Here is a 13,171-nt window from a genome sequence, read left to right on the forward strand (position 1 = left end):
GGATAGCTTATATGTTATGGAAATGTCACACTCAGATTTGCTTTTCAAGGCTCTTCCATTTGTGACATAAGAGTCAATGTTGCTATTGCTGTTGTCAGATCCTGTATTTGATACTGACAAAATTGTTTGCCACATTTAGATTTCGTACTTACCCATTGTATTGAGAAAAAAATTTGCTTTCATACATTAATATCAACTTAAAACCAACTGAAACCTAACTCAATTTTAATAACACTTTAGTTTTGGTTTTCATGTTAACATCAATAATCTTATAATTAAAGTTGAAAACTATATTAGTCACAGATTTAAGATTCCCCTATCAAGACTTGGTTGTCTGCATTAGTAATAGACAGAGTGGTCCAAATAAAAACAATCAACTGAATATACTAAAACTTAAATTTAGCCGTGACTTTCAACTTCTCCCATGCTAGGCAGGAAAGATCCATATTTGATAATTTCAGAATTCTCTCCTCTCCCTTCTCTGGTGGTAGAATGCCTGACAATGGTCAAATGGAGGCAGCAGGAAATAGAGGAATTAAAACCCCACAGAGTGGATTAGTTCTTGAATAATCAAAAGTTGAGCAAGCAGGAGCTTTTTCAGCCTAATTTTTTTGAAAACGGGAAGGGCCAAGAAAACAATCAGATAAAGTGATCTATTACATCTTTTCTTCTTCAAGATATTAATATTATGTTAATACAATTTTGAGTAAGTCCATTGCATTGAAAGTTTTGTTTCTAAGGTGTTTTAAGTTTAAAATGCAGAAATGTTATTTCTCATCTGACAGTATTTCTGTGGACACATTCAGAATAGATTGTATGGAATAGTTACGGAAGTAAATGTATCGAGAAAATGTTACCACAGTGTCCTAATTTGAAGGGTAAACATTTATCAGTATCATCTGCTATTTGTGAATGGGGCAGTTGTCCATTTTTTAAACTAAATGCATCATTTTGCCTATAAAATATAGTACTTCCCATGTAGCTATTTTAGAGTACAGTCCTTATTGGCTGTTATGCGTAGGTTAAAATCTAAGCTAAATACAATGATCTTGAATCTCCAGAGATTCCCAAAAGAATTGAACTTGTGATGCCTCTAGAAGAGAGTTCCTTCTTTGTTAGAAAGTTTATGTGATGTCTCACCTGACAAATAGGGATTAAAACTTAGGTTGTATGACCTCCAAATGCTTGAATCTATTTTATACAATGATCACAAGTAAAAATGGCTGGAATAAGATATATTGTTAAAATGAAGATCATTTATCATCCTATTTCTGGATAAATAATTTGAAAATTAAAACAAAGTCAGTCTTAAAAAATGTGTGTATATGTACGAAGTTTTTTAGAATTGAAGGGTACGTGTGTGTATTTTTATATACATCAATATATATACACAGATATATAACCTTTTTTTAAAATAAATCAAACACTGTTTCAGAGGACCAGACAGGCCAGTCTCAAATATTCATTAATAAAAATATGGGCTCCACAATAAAATCCAACACAATTTTAGCAAGAAAACATAATAGAGTAAAAAAGGAACAAAAGATATGGTGGTAAAAAAATTTGGTTACATCCCACCGCTATCCGTTCCCATCTATAAACACCCATTAGGTATTTAAATAAGTCACCCAATCTTGGTGAATGTGTGGTTCTTCATCCATAAAATGAAAATAATATTGCCTAATATATCTTCCTCACAGGGTTATTAAGAGATTTAAATTATTTTACACTGTGGCATAATAAAGAAGTGTAAGCTAACTCTCCTCTTTATTAATACATGAATTTTATCTAGTATTTATTAGGTCCTTATTAAGTGCCTGACATGACACTAAGTGCTTTACATTCATATTATCAAATACTCAGCACAACCCTTTGAATTAAGCAAGAAATAAGTAAATGACGTTCAAATATATCTGACTAAGATTACATGGCTAGTTAAGTGGCAATCCTAAATTCAGTCATCCTTCCAACCTGTGTTTTTAACTACCATGCATACTACTTCTCCATGTTTAGACTGAACTACCAGTTGAAGATATGCTGCAAGAACTTTTCCTAAAGTGTGAGGCCCATATATTAGTGCACACAGTAAATAGTATATAGTCCCATGACAATCTATTCTCCCAAATGTGTTCCAACTTTCATAAGCAATTAAGATAGCTATTAAAAAACTCTACAAAAATACAAAAATATTGCTCAGCATAGACTGGTTATGTATGTTAATTTATATATTTACATTATAATATACAAACATATATATATTTACTTCCCGTCTGCAAGAGCATTTATCTTAGCTATTATGTTGATTAAATATTGAGATCTTCTTTCAGCACACTAATTGCTACCTCTTTGCTGTTCACTTAAATAGATAAGCCTTACAAACTTACACAAGCCAGCTCATTCTGACATGACTCTTTTGTGGAGGGACACCCTCTGCTTTTATTTGTTTCTAATATTATAGATGACATATATGCAGCACTTTGTGCCAATTACTTTATCTGCATTATCTCTTTCAATCCCGACTGCAACTCTCTGATGAAGCCATTCATTTAATAACCATATTTCAGGGTAGGAAAGGAAGACAATGAACATTTAAATAACTTGCCTAGGGTTACCCAACCAGTAAGGTGATAAAGTTGGGACTCCATTTTAATCCAGTAGACTCCGCTCCAAAGAATTTTAAGTTTAAACTGTAAACAACATGATACAAGTTTTTAAACAAATAATGTGGTAGCATTTTCACCACAGCAGGGAAGCCCATTTTCAGTAGAAGATAAAGACATGCAGTCTTTTCTTTAAAATTGGACTTTAATTTGCTTCCGTGTCTTGGTTTACACATAATTTAAGGAACGCTCATCCTGAGGCAGGCACCTGTGGAGACAAGGCATCAGGCACACCATGTGTAACGAGCCCAGATTGGTGACCGAACAGAAAATACTAAAGGGAGAAACGAAAAAGCCTTATGCCCTCACTGGTGGCAGATGTCCAAAGTGAATATGAATACTAAGGGGAAATGTTGAGGATAGAACAAGGGTTAGCGTTTTGATTTCTTTGCCATTTTTTTAACATCCAGTTAATGAGCACAGCTCCGGGTGTTATGACCTTTCCAGGAAAAGAGAATTGGCCTTTCTCATTCAATTCATACATAATATGGCACTCCCAGACTGCCTTGGGTTCTCATTAGGAAGCAAACATACTTCAGCAGTAATTTTAGAGCAGCATCATTTCTGGTGAAAGTTCTCCTAGGGAGAAGTGGCCTGAGAACCATCCCCACACCGTCTTTTGCACTCTTACTTTGCAGTGCTCAACAGCCAGTTTGCTTTGCCTGTCTTCCTGCTGCTTCATGGGCTTCGAGGTCCTGTGGTCAAGGTGCTCTGGGTCAGTGGAATCCAGGAGGGTGGAGGGTTTTCTTTCTCGATTATCTGCCATCAAAAAGTTCAAATAAATTCTGCCACAAAAATGTTCCTTATCCTCTGTCAGATCTGAAGTCCTTGGCAGGACTAGTACTTTATGGACATGTTTGTACCCTTTAATAGTTTCAAAAATTGAGAGCAGACAATACTGCAGGCTTATAGGAATGGCTTCATATAGCTGTTTTCTCTAATAACTTTTGGAGGGTTTATTACGGTCATCCCTCAGTGTCTGTGGCAGACTGGTTCCAGAAGCTTGGCACATACCAAAATCTGCAAGTGCTCGAGTCCCTGCTATAAAATGATGTAGTATTTACATATAACCTACACACACCCACCTATATACTTTAAATCATCTCTAGATTACTTAATGCAGTGTAAATGCTATGTAAATAGTTGCCAGTGTGTGGCAAATTCAAGTTTTACTTTTTGGGACTCTCTGAATTTTTTTTAACTATTTTTAATCTGCCCTCTGTTGAATCCGTGGATGTGGAACTCGTGAATCTGGAGAGCCAAGTGTGTCTTTAATTCATTTATGTCGATCGATTGGAAATATCCTCCCATCTTTTATTCCTCTGACCGTCACATGTGTGGATTAGGTTTGTGGCTTATACTGATTCTCAGTAAGAAAAACTTGTGCTTTGCTGTCACATGGCCAGCAGCACAGCTGTGACAGCAGATGAGCAGTTCCCTGAGGCAGCCAGCCAGGCTGGCTACCTCTGAGACTCCAGAGAAGACCCCAGGAAGGGCTTCTCACCTCTTCACCCTCTCAGACAGATGCAGAGCTACGCTCTGTGCCAACGAGGAAGAATCACATAAAATGTGTCAGAGCTTCTTGTTAGTTTGGGAATATCTATTCGTTTTGTGATTTGTCCTTAGGTATTTTTCACATGTACCTGTTCAGTCTTCCCAGTCTTATAAATGAAGGAAGCAAATATTTTATTCCCTGTTTTCTTATAATCTGCTGATTTCTTCTTTATTTAGTAGCAGCACTATAATTAAATAAACCCAACTATTTTTATTTCTTCAGATTAGTAAACAGCCAAGATCTGCCTTATGCTAACTTATTCTCAATTTTATATCTAATTTGAAATTAGTACAATCATAAAATATTATTTAACATTCAAATTTTATTTTTAAAATGTATATATATATTATTTGACACTAAAGTATTATATTATTAAGTTAATATTGTTACTTATGATTATCCTTATGTTTACACTGTGTGTTGATTTAATTATTCTTAATATTAGAACTACCATTTAGTATATTTTCATGTACCTTTTTTTTTTTAATTTTAGGTGTACAAGAATTTCCAGAAAACATAAAGTGCTGTAAGTGTTTAACAATTATTGAAGCCAGTGTCAATCCCATTTCTAAGTGAGTATGAGTGATTACATTTTATTTATACTTATGTTTCCGTTGGATAATATGTATCAAGATAAAGGAAACTCACATAGTAAATGAATTTTAAATACTATATTTAAAATTCAATTTAATAGAATAATGAGAAAGGAATAATCAGATCAGAATAGTTCAACAAAAGATGATTAAAAATGTTGCTGAGTAACAATGAAAGCCTGATTGGCACAAGATAGCATTATCTTGAAGCAAACCATTTTTTGTGGATCTCAGGCAACATTCCATGGAAGAGCAACTAAGAAAATAGTTATTAGTTATGGTCATGCTGGAAAATTAGGTTCTGATGAAAGTTCAAGAGAGTGAAAGAGTATAAGGTGCATGAAAATAGCTGACCACGTGGTTCAAACTGGAAAGTGAATTAACTATGATCAGAAAAAGGGAGTATTTGTGTACCAGAGATTATAGGAAGGGTAAAAAGCCAATTCAGTGAGGTTAGTCGAATGGAAGACGTGGATAGTAAAGATGCTATGATCAGAAATAGGACATTTGTGTTTCATGATCTGTTGGTAGAGAAATGCCATGGGAACAGAAGACCTAGCATGTGACACATGTTTCACGTTATGTCATAGTGATAGAGTGTACTGTGGCATCGAATAGTTCAAGAAACCTTGAAGTGAATGGATTGGGTGAGCCATGAACCTAAATGCTAAAGTCACTTAACAATGGAAGTGGACGTAAAATCTGGAAAGTTGTAGTAATATTGGAAGTGGTTGAAACCAATCAGTGAAATTGGGATGCAGATAATGAGTTGCAAAGAAAGACTGGAATTTTAATTATACAAAACCTGACAGTAGGATTTGAGAAAAATCCCTCAGTCCCTTGTCCACATGAAATAAGGGAGACTGGGAGGAGACAAAAGGAAGTTTATCAAAGGAAATTTAAAGGGAAATTTTTCACCAGTGAGGTTGAGGAGAGGGAGCAGTGAGGATGGTTTCTATATGGATCATGAGAAGCTGCTGTAGATGATACTGGAAATGAAATAGAATGTAAAAGAATGAGATAGAAGTTTAGCTGAGTCTCTTTGCAGAGAATGGTTTGTGAAATAATTTGAGGCCTGTAGTAGACAGTGTGGAACATGAAGCAATAAAATATGTTTGAAAGATATAACTTTTCTACCTCAAAAGTAGAATATGAGGGAGGAAAAAATCCTGTGAAAAGCATTCCCCAAAACGCTTAGACCAGAATGCAATTTTCTCAAAAAAAGAAATAAATATTGCTAACTTACCACATCAAAACTACAGCCGTGTCCTTGGCTTAAGTCATAATGTAAGGCAGATGATGAATTGTTTTGATTTCTAGTTCTTTAATTCTAATAATTCACCATAATAGGAATCATGGTCAGATCTTTGGAAGTGAAAGTCAGATGATAAATTACATCTTTAAAATGCTTAAAATCCATAGTTTTATTGGCTATGTCTCTGAATTCCTTTCATATATTTAACTTTTTAAGAGATGAGTAAATACTATATCCCTGAATTCCTTTCGTATGTTTAACTGTTTAAAAGTAAATAAATATACCGATTTCATCAAAAATGCCTAACACTAAAAACAAGTTTGGGAATTCATTAAGGAATTACTCAAAAGAAAAGTCAACATAAATAGTATACCAATTTTAAGTTCAGATTTTTTAAAAATATAATTTACACACAATAAAATTCACTCTTTTAGATGTATGGCTCAGTGAATTTTGACAAATGTATACGGTCGAGAAACCACCATCATAATCAAGATAAAACTGATCTGATTTCTGTCCCTATGGTTTTGCCTTTTTCAAAATATCGTATAAATGGTGTCATACTTTGTGTCTTCTTTTATTTAACACAGTGATTTTGAGCTTTATTCAGGGCATTTCAAGAACTGGTACTAAGTTCCCATTTATTTCTAGGTAGAATTCCATTGTATGAATATAATACAATTTGTTTATTTATTCATCAGTTGATAGACATTTGTTTTTAGTCCGGGGCTATTGTGAGTAAAGTGGCTATAAACATTTGTATACAGGTGTTTGTGTAAGCATGTTTTCACTTCTATTTGGTAAACACCTAGGAATAGTTTTCTGGGTAGTATGGTACATGTTAGACTTTATAAGAAATTTCCGAGCTATTTTCCAAAACAATTTTATTGTGCATTCCCACCAGCAATTTATAACAGTTCCCATTGTTCCTCATTATTGTCAGCATTTGGTACTATCAGTTGTTTATTTTTCTATTGTAGCTTGTCTAATAGACATGGTATCTCATTGTCATATAACACTGTGGTTTTACTTCACAGTTCTGATGTCAAATTAGCATCTTTCCACATATTTATTTACTGTCTGTTCTGCTTCTTTGGTAAAGGTTCAAATTTTTTGTTCATTTTTGTTGACTTGTCTTTTTAGTGTTGAATTGTAAGAATTATTTATAAATTCTTGCTGAAAGTCCTTCATCAGGTACTTATTTGCAAATAATTGCTCCTATGACTTATCTTTTCATTTCTTAAACAGTGACTTTCAAAGATAAAAAGATTTTCACTTTGACTAAGCCCTATTTATATTTTTTTTATGGTTTGTGCTTCTTTTCCCTAAGAGATCTTTACCAAATTCATAGTTATAAAGATTTTCCCTTATGCTTTCCTCTGGAACTTTTATAGTTTTGATTTTACACTTAGATCTATGATCCATTTAAAGTTAATTTTTGTATATAAGTAAGATGTGAGGGTCATAGTTCTTTTATTTATTAATTTTTTAAATTTTTATTGCATATGGATATCCAGTTGTTCCAGTATCATTTGTTGAAAAGATTATCCTCTCTTTGTAAAATTATCTTAGTACCTGTTTTGTAAATCAATTGGTCATATGTGTTTGGGTCCAATTCTGGATTCTCTATTTTTTATGTTAATCTGTATGCCTCTCCTTACATTCATTTTATACTACCTTAATTACTGTGGCTTTATAGACATTCATACAAACAAAGAATGTGAGTGCTTCAACTTTGTTCTTCTTTATCAAAATTATTTAGAGCAATTTTATGCCCTTTGCCTTTCCATATAATTTTTATAATCAGCTTGCCAATTTCTACAAAAACATAAAAACCTTATGGAATGTCGATAGGGATTGTATTGCATCTGTAGATCAACTTGGGCAGAATTGACTTGTCAAAAATATTGAGTGTTTCTATTCTGGGACATACTTATTTCTATAATTTATTTAGATCTTTTAAAAATTTTTATCAATGTTTTATAGATTTAAGCATACAAATATTATACAAGCTTTGTTCATTTTATTTGAAATGTTTCATGTTTGGGGGGCAATAACAAATGATTTTCTATTATTCAATTGTTTATTGTTGATATATAAAAATATAATTGATTGTTGTATATTGACCTTATATCCTGCAATCTCAACAAATTTGTTTACTAGTTCTAGTAAATATTTTGTAGATTTTCAAGGGAAGGCATGCAATTTTCTGTGTAGACTATCATGCCACTGGTGAATAAAGACAATTTTATTTCATCCTTTTCAATCTGTTAGTTAATTAATTATATATTTATTTAGCCTTATTGTCCTGGCTAGGACCTCCTGTACAATGGTGAATAGAAGAGGTGAAAACAGACATCATTGCCTTGTTCCCAATATTATAGAGAAAGCATTCAGACTTTCAGCATTATATATGATTATTACTTAATTAGTTGATTTTTTATACATGCCCATTATCAGGCTGAAGAAATTTTCAACACCCATTTCTCACTTCCTTTTGAGCTCTTACCAGCAAGGCTTTCAACATTTAGATTTCTACTTCCAAACTTTTTAAGAAAATCTAGGCTTTCTCTATGATGCTCTTCAATAGTTAGGCCATCTCTGACCACTTCTGGTTTGAAAACCACACCACGTTTTTAGGGATGTATTACAGCAGAATCCCAGTTCCAGATAACAAAATCTGTGTTAGTTATCTAATGCTGTATAAGAAATTACCACACACTTAGTGGCTTCAAACAACACAGATTTATTATTTGTAAGTTTCTGTGGGTCAGGCATGCTCTTGCTGGGTTCCCTGTTTAAGAGATCCATCAGGCTACCAGCAAAGCATCAGTCAAGCTGTATTCTCATCTGGAGGAGAATCCATTTTCCAGCTCACTCAGGTTAATAGCAGAATTTGTTTCCTTGCTGTTATAAAGCTGTGAGCCCCAGCTTTTTGCTGGCTGTCAGCTGGAGGCCACTCTTGGATCCTAAAGGCTGGTGCAGTTCCCAGCCAGGTGACCTTTTCCACAGACAGTTCACAACATAGCATCTTGTTACTTCAAGGCCAGCAGCTGAGTAGAGTGAATATCGTAGCAAGATGGAGTCATATAACATAATACAGTTAGGAGAATGATATCCTATCCTATTTACCGCATTCCATTGATTAGAAGCAAATCACCATCCTACCACTACTCAAGAGGAAAAGATTTACAACAGCATGAACTTTTGGAAATGAAGTTCATGGGGGCCACCTAGAAATCTTTGATATCTGTTTTGCTGAGATGTTTTATTATCAATGAATGCAGAATTTTGTCAAAGCTTTAAAAGAGAATCTTTTGATGTAATAATATGGATAAACCCTACCTGGTCATGAATTATTACTTTTTTTAAATAAATTAATGGCTCTGATTTGCTAATATTTTGTAAGGGATTTTCCCATCTATATTCATGAGACATACTAGTCAAAGATTTTTTTTTTCCTGTAACTTCTTTGTCTGGTTTTGGTTTCTAGGTAAAACTGGCTATATAAAAATAGTTAGTTGGGAAATGTTCTCTTCTATTTTCTGTAAGAGATTGTATACAATTGGAATTTCTTCTTTCCTAAATGTTGGAAGAATTTGCCAGTGGAACCATCTGCTCCTGGACTTTTCTTTACAGAGAGTTTTAATTACAAATTTAATTTTTATAATAATTATAGGGCTATTCAAATTACTTATTTTTTCTTGAGTGATTTTCTGGTAGTTTGTGTTTTTTAGGAATTTGTGCATTACATATAAATTTTCAAATTTATTGGCATCTCATTTTTTCATAATGTTCTTTTATTAGCCCTAAAATATCTATAAGTTCCCTAGTCATGCTCTCTGTTTCATTCGTGGTGTCAATAATTTGTGTCTTCTTTCTTTTTTTGCTTGATCAGTTATACTAGAGATTTATCAATTTTATTACTCTATTCCAAAAAACAGACTTAGGTTTCATTTATTTTTCTTCATTGCTTTTCTGTTTATTTTCTTTGATCCAAGAAATCTGCAAGGTAGTTCAGTCATGAAAGCCCTGGGATATGAAAGTTATAGTTTTAAGTATTATTGATTAGCTTTAGTTTTTGATGTGAACTTGATAGCATAGTCTGAATGCCTTAACCAAATCACTGGTGAAAATTATTACAATAAAATTGAAAATAACAACTTCTCAATGAGACAAAAAGGACCAACATTTATTGAGAATCTAGCATATCTCAGGTTTTTAGGACATTATTTCATTTTCATCTTCACAGCAATTGTGAAGTAAGTAAGTATTATCTACATACCTTTTTACATATGGGAATGAATAACAATAGTATTTGAATTCCTGGGCTCCTTTTATTATCTTTCACAAATTCTGAAGAAGCATTTTGGTTTTGGTTTAAATTAAGAGATATGTTTTGAAAACTTTGAAACATTCTTAATGCTCAACAACAAGGAAATTGCTATTAAATGATGGTATACCTACCGGATGAATATGAAGATTATATATAGAGTGACCATATCTCTGTTTGCTCAAGTCATCCCAGTTTATACCTCTTGATGTGGTGTGATTAATAATAGCTCCCTTTAACTCTCAAAAGTGTCCTAGTTTAAATGATAGATCATGTAGTCAGTCTTGTTATATAGCAAAGTTGAAAGATAATTACAAAGTAAAGGGAGAAATCATGATATGATACAAGTTTGCAGTAAAGTTAAAACAGTTAATTGGAAATTAGATCAAAAATAAATACATGAAATGATAATAATGGTTGGGTTAAGGAGGTGGAATTATGAACAATATTTTTCTTTCCTCATTTTCCAAATGTTCTCTGATAATGTTATGTTAATTTTATAATTTTAAGCTTAAAATTTAAAATATTTAGATGTAAAATATCTTTCCAATTAGAGTAGAAGATTTTATATTGGCTTCTTAATAACAACTTACAGAGCCTGTATTTTAATTTCGTTTAACTGTTCTATTGGAAGTCAAATGTCTATAATATGTTTCATTAAATTTCTAAAGTAAATGCAGTTAGAAAAGAAAAATGCTGAAACAAGGATGTCTGCAGCCAATTTTAATTTGCCCATTCCAACAATAGCATTCATAAAAATATTTAAATTAGTATTGTAGTTAATAGTGAAAAATCAGAATTAAAACAATACCAAGGAAAATAATACAATTGCTCCTGTTTAGTGAGTACTTAATATGGGGCAGGTTATCATTTACTCATTGGAACAACTCTGGAAGTGGATATTAGTATCATCACTTTACAGAGAAAGAAACTGAGTCTTCAAAGATTAAGTAATTTGTAGAGGTCACAGAGATAGATAACTGAAAGAACTGTGTTTCAAACTTAGGTCTTCCAACATCAGTGCCCACATGCTCAACTGTTAAACATTTTGCATGTCTGATTCTAGTAACCTTTCTGTATTGTAGTTTGAATATTCTACTTTTAATTTCAACCATTAATAAAATGAAAATGCTTCCTTCAAGAATTATTTACCTATATATAAAAAACATCTATACTTTGAATTTTTTTAAATTAATCAGTCACATGTGGAAAACCACCAGTTACTTTAGGAAAGTGAAAACATTTCATTAGAGTTCCCTTAGTGTAAAATGTTGGATTTCACTGAGTATGTTGGAGGAGGATAAAGAGAACCCATGATTCTCATCTTCATCAAGTTTATCTAGCTTGCTAAGGAATATCTTCTTACTCACAGGTCCTTGTACATTCCTTTGGAAATGGTGATGTTGACAAGTGGGACCTACTGACTATTTTTCAAATAATGTTTTCAGAGAAGAATACTAGATCATTGAGGAGATTAAAAAATTCCTTCTCCTCAAAAAATGTATAACTTATCCCAGGAATAGAAAATTCCCAACACTTAAACAAAACATAATTGTTAGAAGTATTTTGCTAAATCTATGAATATAATCTTTAGAGAAAGTGAATAAGAAGACATTAATTTTGAATTTATGTGCAGAGTAACTATTCAACAAATTCTTACTGAAGTAAATTGAAATAAAAATACTCATGCTGTTAAACGAGACATGCTGTATGAATATACCTTTTAATTCTACATTTTTAAAAAAGAAAGATTCAATATGAAATGACAGCACATCTTTGTTTATAACCAGGCTGAAACAACTATCTTGCTTTATATTCTGGTTTATTTTTTTCATTTAATTTATTTTTGGCAGTCCAATTTCACTATTGGAATCTACCCAACATAGTCAATTCTTAAATCCTTAGAGAAGTGTTCTGTAACAGCCAGATTTTCCTGCAGCATAAACTTTGCCAGGGAAGCAGCTCAAAGAAATATATTTTTGATCAAAGAAGTAGTACAATGTAAAACCATTTAGTGCATACATATATTGAGTAATAGACTAAGGTAAGCTGAGTAGTCGAAACATCCCTATAATTAGAAAATTAGTATTTTGAAAAGATTTTTATTTATTAATAGTTACAATGTTAAAGTAAATTATTAGATCAAAAGTTTTAACATTCTTCTCATTTTATACCTATTAATCTTCTTTTTTAAAAAATCATAAATGATTTCTTTTTTAGAATGACTGCAGGAACCAAAAGGATATTAAAGTAAGATAATAGGTAAATTGAATTAAAATCTATTGAACATCTGTGCCATTATCATGAAAACTATTATTCTATCAGGATGTGAACCCTAATGTATTATAACAAAGGGAAACATAGAGAAAAGCAAAAATCTCCAATAGATTTTTTTTAATCTAATAGGATAAAGTTCCAACCTTTGAATCAAACATTTAATATCCTTTAAATCCTGTCCTTTACTGATACTCTCAAATCTTAACTTCTAATACTCTCATACATAAAGAATCTCTCTAGAACTCATCTTCTCTTTGTCACCCACCTCAGGTGAATTCTTACCTCTACATTATAGAAACCCTCACTCCTCCCCTGCTGCCTTTCTCTCTCTTTTCTGCTTCTCTGAATCCTACCTCCCTTTGGGAACAAATTCATGGAAACATCCTCTATCTATGAAGGCATATATAAAGAATCCAACTCCAAAATATGGAGAGCAACAAGATATTGGCAGCAAAAATAATCAATATAAGATCAGTATCCTAAGGGTGTATAAAGAAT

The 13,171-nt window shown here is 32.5% G+C and overlaps 1 protein-coding gene across 1 annotated transcript in view; it reads left to right on the forward strand.

Annotated features, from left to right (window-relative positions):
• LRRC7 (leucine rich repeat containing 7) overlaps window positions 1-13,171 on the forward strand; it is a 414,541-nt gene that overhangs the window by 195,186 nt on the left and 206,184 nt on the right. Inside the window, 1 exon segment of the mRNA XM_006191023.3 lies at window positions 4,709-4,787. Within this exon segment, the coding sequence (XP_006191085.3) occupies window positions 4,709-4,787 (79 nt within the window).

This window comes from Camelus ferus, chromosome 13 (assembly GCF_009834535.1).
Source record: "Camelus ferus isolate YT-003-E chromosome 13, BCGSAC_Cfer_1.0, whole genome shotgun sequence".
Classification (NCBI taxonomy): Eukaryota; Metazoa; Chordata; class Mammalia; order Artiodactyla; family Camelidae; genus Camelus; species Camelus ferus.